The 26,240-nt window shown below is 43.9% G+C and overlaps 1 protein-coding gene across 1 annotated transcript in view; it reads left to right on the forward strand.

Moving 5' to 3' along the window:
• The window catches only part of LOC130282692 (transmembrane protein 132A-like), a 311,553-nt gene that overhangs the window by 67,840 nt on the left and 217,473 nt on the right, over positions 1–26,240 (forward strand). Inside the window, exon 2 of the mRNA XM_056531203.1 lies at positions 7,082–7,299. Coding sequence (XP_056387178.1) covers positions 7,082–7,299 — 218 coding nt within the window. The remainder of the gene's footprint in view (positions 1–7,081; positions 7,300–26,240) is intronic.

Below are 26,240 nucleotides of genomic sequence, written 5' to 3' on the forward strand. Positions count from 1 at the left end.
CCTAGTCTGCTGCATCCTCTGCCTGAAAAATTTAGTCCTCTGCCACTCCTCTGTGCATGTCCTGGCACTTGTCTGCCTGACATACTTAGTGCGTATATGGGGGGAGTACAATACGCTTCACTTCGCTTAAAACAGTATTTGTCTAGAATAGCAGCAGGTGTGCACGTTTGGCTGGATTTTCACAGTATGTAGGCCCTTGACAGATTAACAGGTACAAAATAGGACACTACTTAGATGTAGGTATGTGGTATGCACGTATGAGGGCAAAAAAATGCCCTACAGTACACTTGGAAAACATATTTTCATAAAACAGCAAATGATTACTTTTCCCTGGCCTTTCACTGTATGTTGGCTTGTTACAGATTAACAGGTACAAAATAGTACACTGCTTTGATGTAGGTATGTGGTATGCACGTTTGAGGGCAGAAAAATGCACTACAGTCCTCTGAAAAAACATTTTTGCACAACAGCAGCAGTACACAACAGTGCAGCACCACAAAAAAATTGTATTAAACCCAAAATTGCACTCTGTCAAAGAGTATTAAGAATGGAGTGAACTGCTGGTTATTATACCGTCTACAGACTAGTTTAAGCAGCAGATGATTTCTTGTGGAAAAAAATACACAGAATTGCGCTGATAAATCATTAATGCCTCCTCTGCTAAGGTTGATGAAGTTAAGGCAGCTTGTTGAAATGTATGAGGCAACGAAAAGCTATCTGCCCCTCTCTGATAAAATGCTGAATAAAGTGACTGGGAGGTTAATGTCTGGCTTAAAAATCAATTTCCGTGAGAGTAAGCACTGCTCTCTGTCCACAACGCTGATGTGACTAGCAGTTGAAAGTGGAACGCTAATCAATTCAGTGTGTCTGTGTAACACACAGAGACACGCAGCCTGTCCTAGCCCTCTGCAGTGTATGGCATGAAATGAGCAGCTGCAAAATGGCTGCTGATTTGTATAGGGCTGTGACATCACAGGGGTGACTGAATGCTGATAGGCTGCATCCTGCATGTGATTCAGGGTCATCCCACCTTCCTCCCTTCCTGCCTTGCCTTCCCAGCATCCCCTGCCCCATGTACTGACATGTGGATCCACCATTATAGGTGTCCTGGAGCCTGGAACGCTGTAAAATGGAGTTTAATGAAGTGATTTGCACGATTGAATCGCGGCGATATTCGCATTCGTTGCTAATCGAATAATTCCTGAAATTTGTAACAAATTTGGGTTTGTCTGCTTCAAATTCGCTCATCTCTAGTGTTGACCACAGCTTTGTGTGGCTCATTTAATTCTCAATGGGGTTGCGTTATATGGAGTGTTGGATGCTGACACGTAGTGCTCAGGGCCCCAGAAATCAGACCTACATCAGATAGCTTGTTATCTCCTATTGTGTGGATCCGGGCTAACATAATAAATTGTGAATACAATATAATTAGCATCACAACATTTCCTACACAATTTATGTTAAAGTGATGCCCTAAATGTGATCGTAAACTGTTTAGGCACACAGCATGGATCAGAAGGAAAGGAGCACACTTTCGGCTTTTTTATGCACAAGTTTTGCTGAAATGTTTTTTTGATGTTATGTTGCAGTTGTGGAAGTACCTTGGAGTATCAATACTGGGAAAAACATTTTTGGAAACACCTGTATAGTGACCTGTCAAAAAATTCCGTTAGTGGTGTAGTGAACATTTTTACCCCTAAAGGTGACTGAGCAAAGTTGTTACCATTGTTAAATAACGTTATTTTTAACATTCAAAGTACTTTTCTGACAGACAGAAATGGACATGCTTAGGAAGGATCCCTGCTTGTCTTGGGGCTAAATGGCTATGTTGTGAGATTACATAACACTGTGGCTATCTTTTTTCTGAAATGGCTATTTCTCGTTGTAGTTACCTTCCTCCAACTACAAGTCCCATGATTCCTTGTTTGTAAGTGTGAGGTCACTTTTCTTTCTCCAACACATCAGCCACCTCACCCATTGAAACACACATGTGCTCCCTTCCATGCAGTAGACCAGTGTTTTCTAACCAGGGTGCCTCCAGCTGTTGCAAAACTACAACTACTTGCAGAATGATCTCCCTCGCACCCAACGATCGCTTCACCCATTGAAGCAAAGACAGGCTCCCTTTCATCACCTGACTAGTAATGTAATATCTCAGGCCACACTGCAACCTGGGAAAACCTGAGACAACAATCATTTTGTATGCTGTTAAAAGTAAACATTGGGACAAAAATCACAGAAGAAATGTGAGAGACCACATCGAACACAGGTACAGACTCTATATTATGAGCTAAACCTATTTTACAGCCTCTGTAGCCTAGTCAAATAAAAAAGAAAAAACCCTGGAGAAAAGGCACTCCAAAACTTGGAACACAATTTTTCCCTGGTATAGAAATACCCCATATGTGTTTGAAAACAGTTTTTTTGGCACATGGCAGGGCTCTTTTTGAAATGTTTTGGCTTTTTGGTGTCAGATTTGATGGCTTTTAGCTGCCATGTTTCATTTGCAGAACCCCTGTGGTACTAGTGCAGTGGTGACCCTATTTTAAAAATGACAACCCTCCAAGTTTTCTCCTGAAATGAGAAATAAGTTACATGGTACTGACCGACAACTGCAGATGTCTGACATGAAATAACAAAAGAAACCCCCTCTTGTTAGTAGAAAACAAAGGGTAGAATCCAGCTCTTAAGAGCTGGATTCTACCCTTGGTTTTCTATGTGCTTCAGTGTTGTCCAGCACCTGAATCCGTGCTCCATCTGCCCGGGCGGGGTGAGCTGGTTGGACTTTTTCCTTACCCCTCTTGTTAGTATCTTATGTCCCCGGGCCCTCGAGGTCTTATCTGGGTGTTGCAAAATCCCCTGATTCTTAACACTCAGACTTCCCTAGAAGCAGAGGCATATTGAACATCTCCCTTGCCCCCATCTGTCTACAGTAGTGGCAAGAGGTGTTTTCCCCTTATAAGCTGGTTTCTCCAGCTGCTAATATGATCCAGCTATACATCATACATGGTAATATGATAGTCTTAGGCTACATTCACATCTCATTTTTTACATATGGTTGCCATATCAGTTTTTGTTTCCCTAAACTGGAAACAAAAAACTGACACAACCATATGTATTTTAATGCTCAGTGCAATTTGCATTGAGTGCAATGTTATAAAAAAAAAAAAAACGTTTCCATAACATTAAGAAGGAACCCAAAACCGGACAGTCCCGTGCCCAAAACCGTAGTAGACCACGGTTTTGTGCATAGGAAAAACGTACAAGAACAAAACCGTACACAACAGTATACATCTAGCTTAGTACGGTTTTGAATGAAATGTTAATTAATTTTATCATAGGGTTGCATACAGTTTTCACATTGAAAAACATTATGTGACTGCACCCTTACTCCTATTAGGCTATGCCGCATGGACAGACTGTTGGTAGCTCCTTGTCACTGCTGTCCTCTCCTAGAGCTGTCTTTTGGCATCTCATATGGAGCTGCCCTTATACTTTCTTGGCGGATAGTGGGTAAATTTTTGTCCTCGGTACTATCCACCAATCAGATTCTTGCTTCTTTGATTTTTAAAAAGGCCTCTAAAAAATTAAGCAATCTGCTTGGTTCTATGGGAAACTTTACCACCTGTTGGGTTCACATGCAGAGTAGTGGGAGGCTATGTTGCTGCTGCTTGGGCTGACAAACACTTAGACTCAAGGAGGAAAATATCAGTTGCCATGACGAGCTGGCTGATAGGATTTGTCGAGCCCTGGCTTAAAGTGCAGAAGTTACGGAAATTTAGAACACAGGGAGGGACATTTATGAATGTTGCTTTGGTAAGCAATTTCTGTAGTCCATTTTTTTTTTTTTTTTTTGCTTTGGTTTTGCTTATGTGTGACTAGCACTAGCTGGAGTCTTACTGTTCCTAAACTACAACTCCCATGATGGAAGTTGTAATTTAGGCACAGCTGGAGGCACCCTGGTGTTAAAATGGCTCCCCGGCTACCCGCCAACATCTCCCACCTGCCCGCAAGCTTTTGCAACTACAACTCCCAGCATGCCCTTACAGTGAAGACATGTTGGGAGTTGTAGTTGAACAAGCTAGTAGGCAGGTGGGAGATGCTCGCGGGTGGCCGGGGAGCAGAGGCAGAGCCCGTGTGAGGTGCAAAACTGTGCCCAATGCAATTTTGCGTTGGCCCCTCCCTTCAGCTGTCTGGAGATTTCCGAACATACAGCGATGGAAGGGGGAAGGCGGAGCTGTGCAGGACACGGTTCTGCACCTCCCTCAACCCTATAAACAGCTCTCTTGTCGCCCCTCCTTCATAATGAGGGATGTAGATTCTCAGTCCCGCTCCTGGATGTAGATTTTGTCATCTGTCAAAATCTACGTCCAGACGGGAGATGCAGAACTGGGGGTGATTTCCATAAGTGTTTTTGGGGAAAACAGATTTGCACGGGCATAGCTAAGGCAGAGCAGGGGGAGAGAGGAGGTACATATGACTTCCTCCTCGCAGCCCATGCAAACCTGCGTTTGGAGAATGCAGGTGGGGCTGAGAAGGGGAGATGAGGAGGGAGTCGTATGTACCTCCTCTCTCCCCCCCCCTGCTCTGCCTGTGCAAACCTGCATTCTCCGAAGGCAGGCAGAGCAGAGGGAGGGGAGATGACAGTCGTGTACATCCTCTCTCCACTTGCTCTGTCTTCGCTCTGCCCTCCGCCAAGCTCTAGCTTCGGAAATCTTTGGAGAGCTAAGGGAAGGAGCAGAAGCAATTTTGCACGGGGCGCAAGTTTGCTCCTCACACTGGCTGACTCACAGAAATATGAAAGTATGGCACTGAAATTTCATATTTCCCACCCGGAAATATATAACTACAGTGCCGTACTTTCAAATTTCTGTGAGCCGGCCGGCACCGCTTCCCGGCCAGCGGCCACCCTCCCACATCTATTGCCCGTTAGCTGTTGCAACTACAACTCCTTGCATGTCCTTACAGTGAGGACATGCTGGGAGTTGTAGTTGCAGCCATTAGTGGGTGGGTGGTAGATGTGGGCGGTGGCTGGGGAGCGGAGCTGGCTCCCAGGAATGTAAAAATACGGCATTGTAATTTCATATATGAAGTTACATTGCCGTACATTTATATTTCTGTGAGTCAGCCGGTTCTGCTCCCTGGCCACCCATCCGCTAGCTGTTAGAAGACTACAACTCCCAGCCCTTACAGGGAGGACATGCTGGGAGTTGTAGTTGCTACAGCTAGCAGATGGGAGGTGGAAGTGGGCAGGGAGTGGAGCTTTTCAAAAAAAAAGTTGTGACTTTTTGTGCAACTTTTTAAAAAAATGCTGTCTAAAGAAAGTTTTGTAAGCAACGTCTGACCTGATTTGCACTTGCGACTTTTTGAAGAGGGTTTGCGACCTTTTTTTTTTTTTTTTGCTTACATGGGACATTCACACTTGATAAGTTCCCGACCACTGCACAGTGAAAACTGAAAGTTATTTAGGTAGGGCTATTTGCAGTTTTATGTTTACCCACAAAAGTTGTTTTTTTCCCGACTTTTGTAAGCAAAAAAGAGCTCTAAATCCCTTGATAAATGTCCCCCAGGGTAAATACAGGGTTGCTTTATATAGAGGGTGTTAAAATAATCAGTCCTGTTAAGACAGTTGCAAACCATTTTTGTGTTTTGCTATGTTAGTAAGTAGCCGTAAGATAATGATATTTAAAGTGATATGCATATGTGTTTGGGTGACTTAATGTCCGCTTGTGTGATGTTTTACGGTACCTTTATTCTTTACACTTAGGGTCAGTTCACATGTGCTTATCTTCCGCTGTAGGTCTGCTGCAGATTTGCTGTAGTAGATTTTACTACCCATTGAAGTCAATGGGCAGTAAAATCCAGCGCTTTGGAGTCGGACAAGATTTTGGGTACCTGGAGTCGGAGTCGGCAAACAATGCTCAGACTCTTACTAAATTTAGATTGGAATAAAAAAAAAAAAATAAAAAATAAAAAGTTTAAATGTCCCAATTCACAAAAAGTTAAAATAAATGACTTCTCTACTGTAAGAATAAAGGCCAATGCATGCAGTGCCTCATGTAACCGCATAATGAACAAGTTAAGTGACCGTGAAGAAGCATGCTTTTCATGTGCTTTACTTTATGGCACGCAACGCACAATTAGGAGCGGCAATACTTATACTTTCCATAGTGTTGTGTTCTGCTGTTACAGGGAACCCATGGGTAACCTAGCCACTCAATGATAATGTTTTTTGCAGGACTAGAGACACTTGTATAAGTGGAGGGAATGGAGGGTCAATAGTTCAAGACTGAAGCTGTAAACCATTGGAAAAACTGCTGTCATTCAGCTAAGGCTATAAAAACTTGTAAACTCGATTGTTAGCTTAAACTTTAAACATGACTATGGGATTCTACTAGGGAAATAGTGTTTTATAATAAATGCCCCTTCCTGGATCCTCCCACTGCCCTATCTTCAGCAGCAGATCAGCACACAAACTGTTCAATACAGTAGACTGTTGGCTTCCCAGCCAGTAGTCCTGTGGTAATGACATGTATGCTGCCTTTCTTTCCATCAAGGAATGTATAAAATACATTAGCATATTAATACAGAGGAGTCTGAGTCGGAAGTACAAAAAACTGCGGAGTCTAAGTCGGAACATTTATTTACCGACTCCACAGCCCTGGTAAAATCTGCTGCAGCAGATATACAGCAAAAATAAGGAAGTGTAAACGGACCCTTAGGGTATTTACTGTGGAAAATTCCTAGTGTATTTTGCTACCTTTTGACTAAAGTGAGCCAGCAGAAAATATTCAATAGTGTCTGATTTTTTGCAAACCCATTGAAGTCAATGGGAGCAAAACCTGCTGCAGCTTTTCTGCAGAAAATCCACATGAAATCTGCTTGTGTGAACAGACCATAAGGGTCAGTCATTTAGCCTTCGAAGTCAACATGTAGGAAAATCAGCCATAGAAAATATGCAGCAAAATACGCATTTGTGAACATACGCTAATTATATATTCTGATAAAGATATGATCACTTTTATTTGTGTGTGTGTATATGTATATAATAATTTCATTTTACCTATTTATGTCTTTGCAGCTGCTAGCCATTCTCTGAATACACCAATGCTACCAGTAACTCTAGAAGTAAAAGATGTTCCACAGTACTTCCGTTTACAGAAAGCAGTATCTGGTGATGATTCTACAATACCTCAAAGTTTTCTGACACAGTCACACAGTGAAACTTTTTTCATTCCACGTCTTGGGGTCCGTGAGCCACATATAAGGGCATCACTTCAGCACATACAAAGCCAAGAGGTAAGATAACTATATGGTCATTGTGTTAGGAAATGCACTCTTGTACAAGACATGCCAAATTGGTTAGTTAAGTCCCCTTTTGTGTTTTTCTTTAAAACACAGGTGTCCTCTGGGTTGATTTTATGTTCTATTAGAGAGATTTATCAATACCTGTGCAGAGCAAACGTTGACCAGTTGCCCATAGCACCAATGAGATCGCTTCTTTAACCCCTTGAGGTGCGCTCCTAGTGTGGTACTGACTTAGATAAGGTGCCGCATTCAAAGTGAAACTCCTTACCAGATGTTGTTGTGCTGAGGGCACGACTCCTTGCCGTGCCTATAGACCCACTATGCAGTCTCTGGTTGCATGGCGTGGCTGCCTTGAAGTCCTACCCGATCCACAGAGGTGTCCCGGTAGTCGCAATAAAGGTGCAGGGAAGAAACAGCTTCCAGGAAGATGGACATTCATTCCGGCGCTTCACCAGAGTATAAAGTATCCAATCGCCAAAGAATTTATAAAATTGGTATTTATTTAAGAAGGGTGCAACTCAAATGTTTTGAACCCGAGCCGGGTTCTTTGTCAGGCAGTAAATTGGTACAATTACAAATCGCGCGCTATTTAAAACACACCTATTGGACTACTACCGAGTCGGGGTCCATGCCAAATATAATAATAATAAAGCAATCAAAGTTAAAAAACATATGTAGAAATATGAAATGGAATTAGTAATTGTTACATAAAGTATAATAAAAAAGGTTAAAAAGAAAATCACATTCATATCTTTAACCAGAACAAATTTCATACCCATTTAATATCATAAATACGGTAAATAGTAAAGCTAAGGGGAACAGGAACGAAAAGAAAAAAAAGAATACATAGATCACCAGTGAGTATGTCAGGATCTAATACCAAGTGAATATGCGATCTGCGTATGCGTTTCTATTTAAACAGCTGGAAGCACTTTTTCAGGGTTCCAAGCTGCAGCTTGTTTATAATATTGTATTTTATGAATGAAGCTCTGGTGCATAGCATTGCACGTTTGCTTATTCAAGATAGTTAGGACTCCATAGATATTGCCTGTTTTAAGTAAGTGTGACCAATTAAGTATAACCAAGGGATAGCCTGGCAACTATACCAGGAGCAATAGAAGTGGGGACAATATACGGACAAAAAGGCAGTCTTGCCATAATGTGATTCGGGATCAACCACCTATTAGCAAGATAACTTCCCATGTTTTATTATGAAGTATTATTAAGATCTATTTAAATATTAACCAACAGGAGGCATTTACAGAAAAGGTCTCACTGCTTTGTGTTTTTATGAATAAAGCTATGGACCACATAACCGCGCTTAGGATTATTAGTCTAGAGCTAGGTAATTAGAACTATACGTTATATATCACCGCAGATACCGCGTGTTATTAAAGGAAAATGGTTATCTGTTCACCCACACTAAACCCAATACACTGGGTTATAGTGTGGGTGAACAGGAGACCGGTGAGGGGTTATTGGGTTAAATACGTACCTGCAACCCGGATATCTGTCCCTGCGAAGATCTTCCATCTTTAGTGAATTGCGTGCTGGAGGTGGGCCCACTGGCTCGATTTGAATATTCATTGTCGTGGGTCTCGTGAGCATTCAGTCAGCACAGCGCTCACACAACCCGTGGCAATGAATATTGAGCTGGCAGGCCCACCCCCAGCGTGCAATTCACTGAATATGGAAGAAGATCTTCGCCGGGACATATCTCCCGGCTGCAGGTGCGTATTTAACCCATTAACCGCTCATCGGTCTCCTTTTCACCCATACTATAACTTAATGTTTTGGATTTAGTGTCGGTGAACAGATGACCGTTTTCTTTTAACGTAAGTGAAACCAGTAGAATTAGTTATAACTTGGGAAGAAATAAATGGTAACTTGAAAGAGTTTGCATCCAAGATCTTGGGTCTTCCAGCAGGACAATGACCCCAAACATACATCAAAAAGCACCCAGAAATGGATGGCAACAAAGCGCTGGAGAGTTCTGAAGTGCCCAGCAATGAGTCCAGATCTAAATCCCATTGAACACCCGTGGAGAGATCTTAAAATTGCTGTTGTGAAAAGGCGCCCTTCCAATAAGAGAGACCTGGAGCAGTTTGCAAAGGAAGAGTGGTCCAACATTCCGGCTGAGAGGTGCAAGAAGCTTATTGATGGTTATAGGAAGCGACCAATTTCAGTTATTTTTTTCCAACAGGTGTGCAACCAAATATTAAGTTAAGGGTGACAATAATTTTGACCAGCCCCTTTTTGGAGTTTGGTGTGACATTATGTCAAATTAGCTTTCTTTCCTCCCTTGTTTGGTTTAGTTCCAATACACACAAAAAAGAAAAGAGGAAAGGCGCTCCCTGTGTAGTAAAGCCAGCACGAGGGTGGGGAGGAGAAAGACTGCAATATCCGTGCTCACCCTGCTGAGTTGTGTGAGGACATACACAACTATGCTGAATGCATGTGATTTTAAGGATCACAATCCTGTTGTCTGCAGCCTTCCTGGAGAATGTGTGGAATGGAACAAGACTTCAGAAAAAAAACAGGATTTTCGGCGCTCCAGCCTGATGAAGCCGCGCAAGCGCGGTGAAACGCGTTGCTAATAAACCTCCTTCTCTTACCTGGGCTCCGATACTTTCTCTATGGTCAGCGCCGAAAATCCTGGTTTCTTTCTATAATACAAAAGGAATAAACATGTGTATAGCAAAGCGTGTTACTGCAATCTTTTGCTGTGAAAAATACTTTTCAGGGGTGCCAACATTTACGGTCATGACTGTATATGGAGAGGATCACAGGAATCTACAGATATCCTTCTTATAAAAAAAAATCCACTTCCTTGATTTATGCATTACGCATAATAAAACAAAGTTTACCACATCCACCTATTTCAAGACTGTGGATGTGAACAGTTACTTAGATTTCAACAATGGCCATTATAAGCAGTGGGTGAAGAATATACCCAACAGCCAGTTTAAGCGCATACGTAAAAACTGTACCGATAACAATATGTTTAAACAACAAGCGAAAATATAAGAAAAAATATTCAAAGAGAAAAAATATCCCAGAGCGAATGTTAAACTAGCACTAGATAAAGTGAAGCATAGAACACAGAAAGAATGTCTACAACCTGACAGTAGTCATACAATGGAGAATGTGTTTAACGGGATACAGAAACAGAAAAAAAACTTTATTATCATGTTTAGTAATTCTGCTGCAAGAATAAGACAGATTCTCAAACAGAACTGGCACATTCTACTTAATGATGTTTATCTAAAGGATAAACTATCAGATGTCCCACAAATCGCCTTACGACGAGCTCCTTCTTTAAAATCTGTTAGCCCCAAGCCAGATACGGCAGCACAAGCAGAAAGAAAAAAGCCTTACCATCAGTAAGAGAAATCAGACATAATATCAGTACAATTACATCTTATCTAACTGGTGTTATTTATTTTTTCGACTGTGTGTTGGTGAGCTCCAATATGTGGGACGAACAATCCAAACCCTACATTACAGGTTTAACAAACATAGAAAATATATAAATAAAAAATTCCTTTTGGAGAGACATTGCGCCATGGTACACTTTTTTAGAAATTGATCCCATTAACCCCTTAAGGACCCCCGTTTTCCGTTTGTACCACTTTCATTTTTTTCTCCTTACCGTTAAAAAATCATAACCCTTTCAATTTTGCACCTAAAATCCATATTATGGCTTATTTTTTGCACCACCAATTCTACTTTGCAGTGACATCAGTCATTTTACCCAAAAATCGACGGCGAAACGGGAAAAAAAATAATTTTGAGACAAAATTTTAAAAAAAAGCCATTTTGTAACTTTTGGGGGCTTCTGTCGGTATGAGGGCTAATTTTTTGCGCCATGATCTGAAGTTTTTAGCAGTACCCTTTTTGTATTGATCAGACTTGTTGATCACTTTTTATAAATTTTTTCATGATATAAAAAGTGACCAAAAGACACTATTTTGGACTTTGGAATTTTTTTGCGCGTACGCCATTGACCTTGCGGTTTAATTAACAATATATTTTTATAATTCGGACATTTCCACACGCGGCGATACCACATATGTTTATTTTTATTTTTATTTACACTGTTTTTTTTTTAAATGGGAAAAGTGGGTTGATTCAAACTTTTAATAGGGAAGGGGTTAAATGATCTTTATTCACTTTTTTTTCCACTTTTTTTTTTGCAGTGTTATAGCTCCCATAGGGACCTATAACACTGCACACACTGATCTTTTACATTGATCACTGGTTTATCATAGGAAACCAGTGATCGATGATTCTGCCGCTTGACTGCTCATGCCTGGATCTCAGGCACTGAGCAGTCATTCGGCGATCGGACACCAGGAGGCAAGGTAGGAGACCCTCCTCGTGTCTAACAGCTGTTCGGGAAGCCGCGGCGATCCCGAACAGCTCCCTGAGCTAACCGGCATGGTTTCACTTTCACTTCGTCGTTCAACTTTGAATGCCGCGTCTAAAGGGTTAATGGCGCGCGGCACCGTGATCACTGCCACGCGCTATTAGCCACGGGTCCCGGCCATTGTTAAAGGCCGGGCCCGACCCGCTATGACGCGGGGCCATGTCGGCCCCACGTTATATTAAGGGAAAGGACTCAGGACATACTGGTACGTTCTTGGTCCTTAAGGGGTTAAAGTAACCCCAATCTATCATATCGTGCAGCGCACATCAAACTGGTTTGAGCTTCTACAAAAATGTTGTGTTTTGGATGTTTAAGTTGTGCACAGTTGCTCCCAGAGGCCTTAAAGGAGTACTCCGCCCCTAGACATCGTATCCCCTATCCAAAGGATAGGGGATAAGATGTCAGATCGCCGCGGTCGCGCTGCTGGGGATCCCCAGGATCCCCGCTGCAGCACCCCGCTATCATTACAGCACAGAGCGAGTTCGCTCTGCACGTAATGACGAGCAATACAGGGGCCGGAGCATCGTTATGTCACGGCTCCGCCCCCTCGTGACATCACGGCCCGCCCCTTTAAATACAAGTCTATGGGAGGGGGCGTGGCGGTCGTCACGCCCCCTGCCATAGACTTCATTAAGGGGACGGGCCTTGATGTCACGAGGGACGGAGCCTTGACGTCACGCTGCTCTGTCCCCTGTATCATCCGTCATTACGCACAGAGCGAACTTGCTCAGTGCTGTAATGATAGCGGGGTGCCGCAGCGGGGATCCCGGGGCTCCCCAGCAGCGGGACCGCGGCGATCGGACATCTTATCCCCTATCCTTTGGATAGGGGATAAGATGTCTAGGGGCGGAGTACCCCTTTAAAGGAAATCTGTCACCAGTGTCACCTGCACCAACCTGTTGGTACCGACAGGTAGTGCAGGGGACACTGATGACAACGGTACTTGTTTTTTTTTAAATCAGATATTTTTATTAATAGTTTAACCATTTTTAAACATACAACAATAAACCCCCCACCCACCGTACATACAAACAGTCCGTCTCTTCCATCTACAGGAGCAGGAATATACACAAGCAGTAAACTAGAGGTTTTAATATACTCATATTCAAATAGGGAGACTCCCCCAATCCCAGTGCACACAACTCCAGCAAGCAGCACCCCCAGGCAATTCAACAAAGCCACCAGAGGAGGAGAGAAAGAAAAGGGCAGACAAGGAAGAGAGTGAAGTCAAATACAGATAGTCCCCAGACCATAAGCCAATCCTAATATAAACACAGGCCGAGGGGTCACAAGCATTTACGAACCAGTCCTCAGGGGGTCAAAATGGTGTACCCAGGGTCCCCAAATATTATCAAATTTCCGTTCAACGTTACATTTAATATATATCCCTTTCTCCAAGCGTACTATCTGCCATATTCTGTTAATAAGATCAGCTACACCTGGAGGAGCCGGTCTAATCCAGTACTGAGCAATGAGTTTCCTGGCTTGGTACAGCACACGTAAGATCCCCACCTCTCACATGGAAGGTTCCCTATCACATCCAATAAGACCAAGTAAGCATACCTTAGGTTCTCTAAGCAGTGTAACCCCATAAACATCCCTGAGAAGGCGTAACACATCAGCCCAATAAGCATCTAAAACGGGGCACTCCCACATCATGTGAAGCAAGTGAGCCTCCAGCTCCCCACACCTAGGGCAGGCAGAGTCGGACCGAACACCAACCTTATATAAGAACAGAGGGTTCTTATACACCCTATACAGAAAGAACAGCTGTGACAGCCTGTTAGCCTCCGACAGAGACAACGACGGGGTAAGCGACAAGACTATACACCATTCCTCATCACTCAGCCCACTTATGTCGGACCGTCAAAGGGAACCGTTCATAGTAAAAACTCAATAGCTCACCGTACAGCCAAGAAATAACTCCAGCAGATTCCCGTTTCATAATAACCGATTCTAGGACCCTGTTAGTTTGCACCTCTATCAGCCGCAGACGATTTTGAGTTTCGTACACGTGACGGAGTTGCAGGTACCGATAAAACGAGGAGCGCGGTAAAGCAAACTCTTCCTGCAAGTCCTCAAAAGATCGGACTACCCCTGTACAGCCAACTGCCCCACTTCATAGTCCCATCCTCTCCCAAAAACCAGCATCCACAAAAGAGTAGAAAACTGGCAAGCCCGGGTTACGCCACAGCGGTGCACACGATATGAAACTTGTAAGACCTAGTAACTTGCGCGCGTGGCCCCAAAGCTTGCAAAGGAGTTGGGTAGTGGGAGAGGAATCCTGAGGTCTGGTCAAGGCTCCAATCTCCAGAATATGCAATGGCACCCTCCCTCCATGTCTGGCCATAAAAAACCGACCCGTAGGACCCAGGAGAGATATCTTCGCCCACCCTCTAATCTGATGTATCTGTGAGGCAAGAAAATACAGCCAGGGATTAGGTAACGCTAGCCCACCTGAAGTTTTTCCCCTTTGTAGTGTCTCAAGTTTGATCCCAGCAGTCGCGCCCCCCCCCCCCCCCCCCCACACAAACTGTCTGAAAAGCCGTTGTATCCTATAAAAGTAAGTCATGGCTATCCACACTGGCGAGTTCTGCAGCACATATAATAACTGCGGCATTAGCACCATTTTTGTTAGATTAGTCCGACCAATCACTGAGATCGGTAATTTACACCAGACAGCTACCTTCTGAGAACTCTTGTCCAGCAGGGGCGTCAGATTCCGGGGTATAAAATCGCATAAAAAGGGTGTGATGTTAATACCCAAGTATTTAAATTCCTTAACCACCTGAATATTGGAGAGTGCTATCTGAGGGATACGGGGCAAGGGATCCAGGGGCATCAATACCGACTTATCCCAATTAATGAGCAGGCCGGAGTAGGTACCAAACTCGGTAATGATAGACATGGCAGGGGTCAGAGACCTAGCGGTATCGCCCAAAAATAGCAACATATCATCTGCGTAAAGCGCCACTCTCTCATCAAGGGAGCCATAACGGAATCCAATTATATCAGGTGAGGACCTAAGGAGGCAAGCCAGTGGTTCTATAGCCAATGCAAAGAGTAAAGGCGACAGGGGGCACCCCTGCCGCGTACCTCTCCTCAACTCAAATGCTGGGGAAAGCCGTCCATTAACCTGAATACGGGCAGTTAAATAACCTGCATTGTCCCTTCATGACAACATGGAATATAATGAAATATAATTAGTATATATACATAAGATCGTTGCAGTAATTCGAACCTTTAGGGGCACGTGTGTCTAAAGATAAAATCCAGAAGGCTTCTCTAGACCATACCATTCGTGTCCATTCACCGCCTCTTCTTGGCTGCTGAACTTTTTCAATGCTGCAAACCGTTATGTCTGAATAGTCCCCTTCATGGATCTCTCGGATGTGTTTACTCAGTCCTGATGACGTGCAAGCACTACTAAAGAGGTGCGTGGAAGTGGCTGCTCTTAAGTGCTCTGCTATCCGGGTTTTAAATTTCCTAATAGTGCAACCCACATATTGAAGTGAGCATTGATGGCATGTGGCTAAGTAAATTAAATGATGAGAGTTGCAGTTCATGAAGGTTTTAATGGAAAAAGTAGAATGCATTAATAACTCTGGGATGCTTTTACCTTTTATTCTGATTCAGAGAGAGTTTTTTCGAGACATATTCTATTTTAACATAATGGTAAATTTTCATCGTTACTTGCATCCTTTCTTGGAGAAAAATCCCCTAATTTCATGAAAATTTTGAGAATTTTGCATTTTTCTAACTTTTAAACTCTCTGCTTGTAAGGAAAATGGACATACCAAATAAATTGTATATTGATTCACAAATGCAATATGTCTACTTCATGTTTGCATCATAAAGTTGACATGGTTTTACTTTTTGATGACATTAGAGGGCTTCAAAGTATAGCAGAAATTTTCAAAATTTTCACGAAAATTCCAAGATCAGAATTTTTCAGGGACCAGTTAAGTTTGAAGTGGATTTGAGGGGCCTTATTGTAAGAAATACCCCATAAATTACCCCATTATAGAAACTACACCCCTCAAAGTATTCAAAATGACATTCAGAAAGTTTGTTAACCCTTTCTCTCACAAGAATAGCAGAAAAGTGGAGGAGAAAAATCTAAATCTGCATTTTTTTTATTATGTAACATATTCTTGTAGCCCCATTTTTTTCATTTTTAGAAGTGGTGTTAGGAGAAAAAGTGCCGACAAATGTGTATCCCAATTTCTCTTGAGTACAGAAATACATATGTTGACAGAAAGTGCTCTGCGGGCTCACAACATGGCTCAAGGGGGAAAGAGCAACTGTAGGATTGTTGAAAATTAATTTCGCTGTCATGGTTTTAGGAGGCCATGTTGCATTTAGGAAGCCCCCATGGTGCCAGAACAGCAATATAAACCCAACATGGCATGCTATTTTGGAAACTACACCCCTCAAGGAACGTAACAAGGGGTATAGTGAGCCTTAACACCTCACAGGTGTTTGACAACTTCGCGTTGAGTTTGGACATGAAAATGGAAAATTAGATTTTTAACACTAAAATGATGGTGTTACCCCAAATTTGTCTTTTTCACAAAGGGTATTAGGAGAAAATGGACCCAAAAATTTGAAGCCCAATTTCTCCCCATTAAGAGGCGCACTACAGGTCTCAGAACAGATGGAGTGCCATTGGACTTATAGAGAGAGAATTTTGCTTGAATTGAAGTTGGGGCCATGTACATTTACAAACCTCCCATGATGCCAGAACAGCAGAACCCCCCCCCCCCCACATGTGACCCCATTTTGGAAACTGCACCCCTCACAGAATTTAATAAGAGGTGCAGTGAGCATTTACACCCCACTGGCGTTTGACAGATTTTGGAACAGTGGGCTGTGCAAATGAAAAACTACATTTTTCATTTTCATGGACCACTGTTCAAAAAAATCTGACACCTGTGGGGTGAAAATGCTCACTGTACCCCTTATTACATTATGTGAGGGGTGTAGTTTGCAAAGTGGGGTCACATTGGGGGGGGGATCCACTGTTCTGGCACCACGGGGGGCTTTGTAAACACGCATGGCCTTGAATTCCGGACACATTCTCTCTCCAAAAGCCCGATGGAGCTCATTGTCTTCTGAGTATTGTAGTTCACCCGCAGAGCACTTTACATCCATATATGGGATTACAAATTTTGGGGGGATTTTTTCCTTTTACCCCTTGTGAAAAGGAAACATTTCGAATAACACCAGCATTTTAGTGAAAAAATAAAAAAATGTCATTTTCTCGTCCAACTTAAACGAAAATTTGTCAAACACCTGTGGGGTGTTAAAGCTCACTATACCCCTTGTTACGTTCCGTGAGGGGTGTAGTTTCCAAAATGGGGTCACATGTGGGTATTTATTTTTTTGCATTTGTCAGAACCGCTGTAAAATCAGCCACCCCTGTGCAAATCACCAATTTAGGCCTCAAATGTACATAGTGCGCTCTCACTCCTGAGCCTTGTTTCCGCACTCAGGAGAAATTGTGTTACAAATTTTGGGGGTCTTTTTTCCTTCTGGGCCAACACCAGCATGTAAGTGTAAATTTTTTTATTTTTTTTACACTAACAGGCTGGTGTAGCCACCAACTTTACTTTTCAATAAGGGGTAGAAAGTGAAAAAGCCCCCCAAAATTTGTTAGGCAATTTCTCTCGAGTACGGAAATACCCCATATGTGGTCCCATAATGTTGCCTTGAAATACGACAGGGCTCCGAAGTGAGAGAGTGCCATGCGCATTTGAGGCCTAGATTAGGGATTTGCATAGGGGCGGACATAGATGCAAGAATTATACTTGCCTCCGATACGAAAATTACCCCACGGCAGTGTTTATTTTATATTTTTTCTTTTAGGGCGAGTTTAGTTAGTTAGGTTAGGGAGGCATTATCGCACCACACCACACGCAGCACATACACGAATAAAGTTTCCCCCCCACATATTTACACTTCACCCCCCATTAGAGTAGGGAAATGGCCCGCAGGGCATTTTCAGCAGAGGAGGCATATGCCGTACTTGCCTCCGACACTGAAAGCACCTCAGAGGACGAGGAAGACCCCACATTCCTTATTTCCTTATCATCTAGTTCTGAGGATGAGCCACCAAGGTGGCGGAGATGCCGCCAAGCGGGTCCGCAAGCCTCCTTTGCTCCTGACCCTGTGCCCCATGCTAGTATGAGTCCCCCTGGCGCTCATACTAGTCACGCCCCCCAGCCAAGTTCACTGGTGCTCTGTACCGGAGAACTTGTCTGGACTCAGCCAGCGGACCACGAGTCCGTGATTCCTGAGTTTGTTGGTGACTCAAGAATCAAGATTGACATCGTCTGGTTCACTGAAATGGACTATTTCATTTTTTTTTTTTCAGTGACGACTTTGTCAATCTGATTGTTGAGCAGACGAACCTGTACGCCCAACAGTTCGTCGCCGCACACCCGGGCTCATTCATGGCTAGGCCCGGTGGCTGGTTCCCAGTCAATGCAGCTGAAATGAGGACATTTTGGAGCCTCGTGCTGCATATGGGCTTGGTCAAGAAACCCAGTGTCCGTCAATATTGGAGTGGGGACGTCCTTTACCAGACCCGGCTCTACAATATGGCCATGACACGTCTCAGGTTCGAGGCCATTCAGAAATGTTTGCATTATGCTGATAATGCGGCATGTCCCCCCCCCCCCCCGAACTGATCCCGCTTATGACCGCCTGTATAAAATCAGACCGGTCATCAATCACTTCGGGGCCAAATTTTGGGAGTCCTATGTCCCTGGAAGGGAGGTCACTATTGATGAGCCTCTCCATCAGCTTCAAGGGGAGACTCAGCTTCCGGCAATACATCCCTACCAAGCGAGCGTGGTATGGTGTGAAGATGTATAAACTTTGCAAGAGTACCTCAGTTTTCACTTGCAAGTTTATCGTGTATGTGGGACGAGATTCCCGTATTGAACCCCCTGAATGTCCCCCCACTCTTGGTGTTAGTGGGAAAATCGTTTGGAGCCTTTTGCACCCATTGCTAGATAAAGGTTACCACCTTTACCTGGATAACTTTTATACTAGTATCCCTCTCTTCACATCACTCGCCGCCAGATCCACTGTCGCTTGTGGGACAGTCCGGAAGAATCAAAGAGACCTTCCTTCCTATCCCCTGCAGACTCCTATCCCCCGGGGTGAGTCCCGTGCCCTTACCCATGAAAACCTGTTGCTGGTCAGGTATAAGAACAAGAGGGATGTCCTTATGCTCACCACAGTTCATGGGAACGGCAGCACCCCTGTCCCTGTGCGAGGTACCGTGGGACCGGTCCTCAAGCCTGATTGTATTCTGGACTACAATTGGTCTGTGGGGGGGGAGTTGATCTTTCTCATCAAGTCCTCCAGCCATATAATGTCATGTGGAAAACAAAGGGTATGGTACAAAAAAGTTGCGGTCTACATGGTACAGGTTGCCATGAACAACTCTTTTGTACTGTCCCAGTACGCTGGCAACACAGGGACATACATGCAGTTTCAAGAGGAAGTGCTAAAGGCCCTCATCTTTGCTGACCGCCAAAGAGCAGGTCAGAGCACCTCTGGAACTGTGGGCCCCCGGATCGTCCCCGGCCAACACTTTCCAGATGAGGTCCCCCACACTGGAAAGAAGGGACGATCCCAGAAAAAATGCAGTGCGTGTCGCAAGAGGGGGATTCGTAAGGACTCAGTGCAACGCTTGCCCCCATTATCCGGGCCGCTGCATTAAGGATTGCTTCAGGGGGTATCACACTTCTATGGAGTACTACATTTTTAAATGAAGGTAACAGAATAGGGACGCGCACACATCACATTCCCAGAATGATGATTCAGAGCATAGGGTTTTGGGCAGGCATCATTTTTACTCTCGGATATAATCTGGGTCATCATTCTGGGAATTGGCATATCAATATTAAAATTGTAAATCCCCCCCCCCCTCCAATAGTACACTTCATCCATTCCTCCATTCCTGGAAAATAAATTTAGGGAACACCCGTCTGTTCCAAATCTCCACTTCACCCCTATACACCTTCCCTAGGGGGGGTGTACTGTTTGTAATAAGCTCACATGTTGGTGTTCTTTTCTTATATTTTCCTCTGAATGTATGTAACTGTTAGGTCCGTAACAAATATCGGCCTCAAATGCGAAGAGTTCTCCATCATAAGCGCTGTTGTATTTCCAGGTGACAATTCGTAGTTACGTGTTAGTTGTTCCCAGAAATTTTCAAAAGATACCCTTCATCCATTCCTGGAAAATAAATTTAGGTAACACCCGTGTGTTCAAAATGTCCTCTTTACCCCTATACCCATTCCTCAGGGTGGGTACTTTCTGTAATGGTGTCACATGTAGTTGTTTCATTTTTGTATTTTCCTCTGAATGTATGTACCATATATACTCGAGTATAAGCCGACCCGAATATAAGACGAGGCCCCTAATTTCACCCCAAAATCCCAGGAAAAGTTGATGAGTATAAGTGGAAAAGCCTAGGGTGGGAAATACATCATCCCCCCCTGTCATCATCCAGACCCTCATCATCATCACCCTGTCATCCCCTTGTCATCATCCCACACCCCCCCTTCATCATGCCCTTGTCATCATCCCCTTGTCATCATCCCCACCCCCCTTCATCATCCCCTTGTCATCATCCCCACCCCCCTTCATCATCCCCTTGTCATCATCCCCACCCCCCTTCATCATCCCCTTGTCATCATCCCACACCCCCCCTTCATCCCCTTGTCATCATCCCCTTGTCATCATCCCACCCCCCCCCTTCATCATCCCCTTGTCATCATCCTCTTGTCATCATCCTCTTGTGAACTATCCGCCCTCAGTGGTCTTCAACCTGCGGACCTCCAGAGGTTTCAAAACTACAACTCCCAGCAAGCCCGGGCAGCCATAGACTGTCCGGGCTTGCTGGGAGTTGTAGTTTTGAAACCTCTGGAGGTCCGCAGGTTGAAGACCACTGCGGCCTTCAACATCATCCAGCCCCCTCTCACCCCCTCCGCTCGGTGCTGGTCCGGTGCTGCAGGACTGTCCGGTGGGGAGGTCGTCCGGTGGGATAGTGGTTCCGGGCTGCTATCTTCACCGGGGGCGCCTCTTCTCCGCGCTTCGGGCCCAGAATAGAGGCGTTGCCTTGACGATGACGCAGAAGGACATTGGTAATGAACGTACTTCTGCGTCGTCGTCAAGGCAACGTGACTATTCTGGGGCCGGGCCCGAAGCGCTTAGAAGAGGCCTCCCCGGTGAATATAGCAGCCCGGAACCACTATCCCACCGGACGACCTCCTCACCGGACAGTCCTGCAGCACCGGACCAGCGCCGAGCGGAGGCGAGTACTGTACAGAACTAAAGGGGGTGAGAGGGGGCTGGATGATGTCGAAGGCCGCAGTGGTCTTCAATCTGCGGACCTCCAGAGGTTTCAAAACTTCAACTCCCAGCAAGCCCGGACAGCCGATGGCTTCCCTGGCTTGCTGGGAGTTGTAGTTTTGAAACCTCTGGAGGTCCGCAGGTTGAAGACCACTCCGGGTGGAGAGTTCACTCGAGTATAAGCCGAGGGGGGGGGGGGGGTGTTTTCAGCACGAAAAATCGTGCTGAAAAACTCTGCTTATACTCGAGTATATACGGTAACCGTCAGCTACTGATATGCCATAGGCTTCAAATGCAAACAGACCTCTAAGACTTCTGAGCCTTGTTGTGCGCCCGCCCAGCACGTTACCCCATATGTGGATGTGTTTCCATAGTCAGGAGAAAAAGCCCTCCAAAATTTGTAACCCAATTTCTCTAATTACCCCTTGTGAAAATGTAAAAATTTGGGTAACCCCAGCATTTTAGTGTAAAAAAAATCAAATTTTTCAATTTATGGCCCACTGTTAAAAAAAAACTGTGAGGTATACGTACTCACTGTATCCTTTGTTACCTTCCTTAAGGGGTGTAGTTTCAAAATTGTGGTCACTTGCCGGGGATTTTTTTTAAATTTTACTTCAGAACCTCAACCATTGCAGTGTAAAGCACCACTTTAGGCCTCAAATCTCATCGGTGTCTCACCCCTAAGCCCTGTATAGTGCTTTACCGCCATATATGTATATCCTTATTCTGGAGAAATTGGGCTACAAATTTTATGGAGCTTTTTTTCTCTTACTACTTGTGAAACTAAAAGAGATTTGGTTAATACCAGCAATTTAGTATTCAAAATCTAATTTTTCACTTTTACGGCCCAAGTACTCACTCTAACACTTGTTACGTTCATGGAGGGGTCTAGATTCCAAAATGGTATCACATGTGGGGGGTTTCTGCTGTTCTGGCATCATGGGAGGTTTGAAAATGTACATGACACCCGACTTCAATTCCAGCAAAATTCTCTCTTCAAAAGACCAATGGCGCTCCTTCTGTTCTGAGACCTGTAGTGCGCCACTTAACATACACATTTGGGGCATTTTCTTAATCAGGAGAAATTGGGCTTCAAATTTTGGGGTGAAAATGAACAATTTGGAGTAACACCATCATTTTAGTGTTAAAAATCAAATTTTCCATTTTCACTTTCCAACTTCAACACAAAGTCGTCAAACACATGTGAGGTGTTAAGGCTCCCTATACCCCTTGTTACGATCCTTGAGGGGTGTAGTTTCCAAAATAGTATGCCATGTGGGGCTTTTTTTTTTTTTGCTGTTCTGGCACCATGGGGGCTTCCTAAATGCAACATGGCCCTCAAAACCATGACAGCAAAATTTGTTTAAAAAAATTCCACGGTTGCTCTTTCCCTCTTGAGTCATGTTGTGAGCCTGCAGAACACTTTATGTCAACATATGAGTTATTTCCATACTTGAGAGAAATTGGGCTACAAATTTTTTTCCACCTAATAAAAAAAAAATGGGGTTAGTGTAAAAAATGCAGATTTAGATTCTTCTCCTCCACTTTGCTGCTATTCTTGTGAAACACCTAAAGGGTTAACAAACTTTCTGAATGTCATTTTGAATGCTTTGAGGGGTGTAGTTTCTATAATGGGGTCATTGATGGGGTATTTCCCACAGAAAGGCCCCTCAAATGCACTTAAAACTTAACTGGCCCCTGAAAAATTCTGATTTTGAAATTGTCATGAAAATCTTGAAAATTGCTGCTATACTTTGAAGACCTCTAAGGTCTTCAAAAGAGTAAAAACATGTCAACTTTATGATGCCAACATAAAGTAGACATATTTTATTTGTGAATCAATATATACCGTATTTATCGGCGTATAACACGCACTTTTAGGCAAAAATTTTTAGCCTAAAGTCTGTGTGCGTGTTATACGCCGATACACCCCCAGGAAAGGCAGGGGGAGAGAGGCCGTCGCTGCCCGCTTCTCTCCCCCTGCCTTTCCTGGAGTCTAGAGCGCCGCTGTCGGCCCTTCTCACCCCCTGGCTATCGGCGCCGCTGCCCGTTCTGTCCCCCTGACTATTGGTGCCGGCGCCGATAGCCAGGGGGAGAGAAGCGGCGCCGACAGCCAGGGGGAGAGAAGGGGCAGCGGCACCCATTGCCGGCGCCGCTGCCCTGTTGCCTCCCCCCATCCCCGGTGGCATAATTACCTGAGTCGGGTCCGCGCTGCTGCAGGCCTCCGGCGTGCGTCCCCGACGTCATTGCTATGCGCTGAACGGCGCGGCGCATGACGTCAGTGCGCCGCGCCGTGCATGGCAACGGGAGGGTGCCGCTGCCCCTTCTCTCCCCCTGGCTATCGAGGCTAGCCAGGGGGTGAGAAGGGCCGACAGCAGCGCTCTAGACCCCAGGAAAGGCAGGGGGAGAGAAGCGGGCAGCGACGGCCTCTCTCCCCCTGCCTTTCCTGGGGGTGTATCGGGGTATACACGCGCACACACGCACCCTCATTTTACCATGGATATTTGGGTAAAAAACCTTTTTTACCCAAATATCCTTGGTAAAATGAGGGTGCGTGTTATAGGCCGGTGCGTGGTATACCCCGATAAATACGGTAATTTATTTGGAATATCCATTTTCCTTACAAGCAGAGAGTTTTAAAGTTAGAAAAATTATTAATTTTCATGAAATTTGGGGATTTTTCACCAAGAAAGGATGCAAGTAACGACAACAATTTACCACTATGTTAAAGTAGAATATGTCACGAAAAAACTGTCTCTGAATCAGAATAATCGGCAAAAGGATCCCAGATTTATTAATGCATAAAGTGACAGTCAGTCAGAATTGCAAAAAAGGGCTGAGTCCTTAAGGTGAAAAAGGGCTGAGTCCTTAAGGGGTTAAACATTAACTTCTACATGTGCATCCTGACTATATATATATATATATATATATATATATATATATATATATATATATATATATATATATATTTATTATATATATATATATATATATATATATTTATTATATATATATATATATATATATATATATATATATATATATATATATATATACATATTACACACACACTTACCATATCCTGTCTTGTTCTATAGAATATTATATATCTCTACCTTTACCATAAAAAAGTTAGTAAAGAGTAAAGAAACATAATCACATGATCTTTCTTTATCTTATTATTAAAAATATTACATTAATCCCTCACTAACATAACATACTAACTTTTTACACAATATTGCCATTTTCCATTAAACTTAGCCAATGTCATTTACCATTTAATCTATACCTAATATTATTTAATACAGTCTCTTTTCAATAGCTAACTCTGATTTAACAACTTCCTGCATAAGAAAGCTATTAACCCCTTAAAGGGGTACTCCGCCCCTAGACATCTTATCCCCTATCCAAAGGATAGGGGATAAGATGTCAGATCGCCGCGGTGCCGCTGCTGGGGACCCCCGGGATCCCCGCTGCGGCACCCCGCTATCATTACTGCACAGAGCGAGTTCGCTCTGTGCGTAATGACGGGTGATACAGGGGACGGAGCAGCGTGACGTCATGGCTCCGCCCCTCGTGACATCACGGCCCGTCCCCTTAATTCAAGTCTATGGCAGGGGGCGTGACGACCGCCGCGCCCCCTCCCATAGACTTGTATTGAAAGGGGCGGGCCGTGACGTCACGAGGGGCGAAGCCGTGACGTAACGATGCTCCGGCCCCTGTATTGCGCGTCATTACGTGCAGAGCGAACTCGCTCTGTGCTGTAATGATAGCGCAGTGCCGCAGTGGGGATCCCGGGGCTCCCCAGCAGCGGGACTGCGGCGATCTGACATCTTATCCCCTATCCTTTTGGATAGGGGATAAGATGTCTAGGGGCGGAGTACCCTTTTAAGGACTGAGCCCTTTTTCACCTTAAGGACTGAGCCCTTTTTTGCAATTCTGACCACTGTCACTTTATGCATCAATAACTCTGGGATGCTTTTACCAATTATTCCGATTCAGAGATAATTTTTTCATGACATATTCTACTTTAACACAGTGGTAAATTTTCATTGTTACTTGCATCCTTTCTTGGTGATAAAATCCCCAACTTTCATGTTTGCATCATAAAGTTGACATGTTTTTACTTTTGGAAGACATCAGAGGGCTTCAAAGATCAGCAGCAATTTTTCACAAAATCTGAATTTTTCAGGGATTAGTTCACTTTTGAAGTGGATTTGAGGGGTCTTCATATTAGAAATACCACATAAATGACCCCATTATAAAAACTGCACCCCCTCAAGTATTCAAAATGACATTCATAAAGTGTGTTTACCCTTTAGGTGTTTCACAGGAATAGCGGCAAGGTAAAGGAGAAAATTCTAAATCTTAATTTTTTACACTCGCTTGTTCTTGTAGACCCAGTTTTTTTAATTTTAAAGGGGTAAAAGGAGAAAAAGCCCCCCCAAAATTTGTAACCCAATTTATCTCGAGTAAGGAAATACTTCATATGTGTATGTCAAGTGCTCTCTGGGAGCACTAGAGGCCTCAGAAGGGAAGGAGCGACAATGGAATTTTGGAGAGTGAGTTTTTCTGAAATGGCTTTTGGGGGCATGTCCCATTTAGAAAGCCTCTATGGTGCCAGAACAGCAAAAAAAAACTCAACATGGCATACCATTTTGGAAACTACACCCCTCAAGGAACGTAACAAGGGGTCCGCTGAGCCTTAACACCCCACAGGGGTTTGACAACTTTTTGTTAAAGTTGGATGTGTAAAATAATGTATAATTTTTTTTCACTAAAATGCTGGTTTTCCCCAAAATTTTACATTTTTACAAGGGGTTATAGGAGAAAATGCCCCCCAAAACTTGTAACCCCATCTCTTCTGAGTATGGAAATACCCCATGTGTGGATGTCAAGTGCACTGCGGGCGCACTACAATGCTAAGAAGAGAAGAAGTCGCCATTTGGAAGCCCCTATGGTGCCAGAACACCAAAAAAAAAAAACACACATGGCATACTATTTTGGAAACTACACCCCTCAAGGAACCTAACAAGGGGTACAGTGAGCCTTAACACCACACAGGTGCTTGACAAATTTCCGCTAAAGATGGACGTGAAAAAGGAAAAATTTGATTTTTTTCACTAAAATG

The sequence above is a fragment of the Hyla sarda genome, chromosome 7 (genome assembly GCF_029499605.1).
Source record: "Hyla sarda isolate aHylSar1 chromosome 7, aHylSar1.hap1, whole genome shotgun sequence".
In the NCBI taxonomy this organism is placed as follows: Eukaryota; Metazoa; Chordata; class Amphibia; order Anura; family Hylidae; genus Hyla; species Hyla sarda.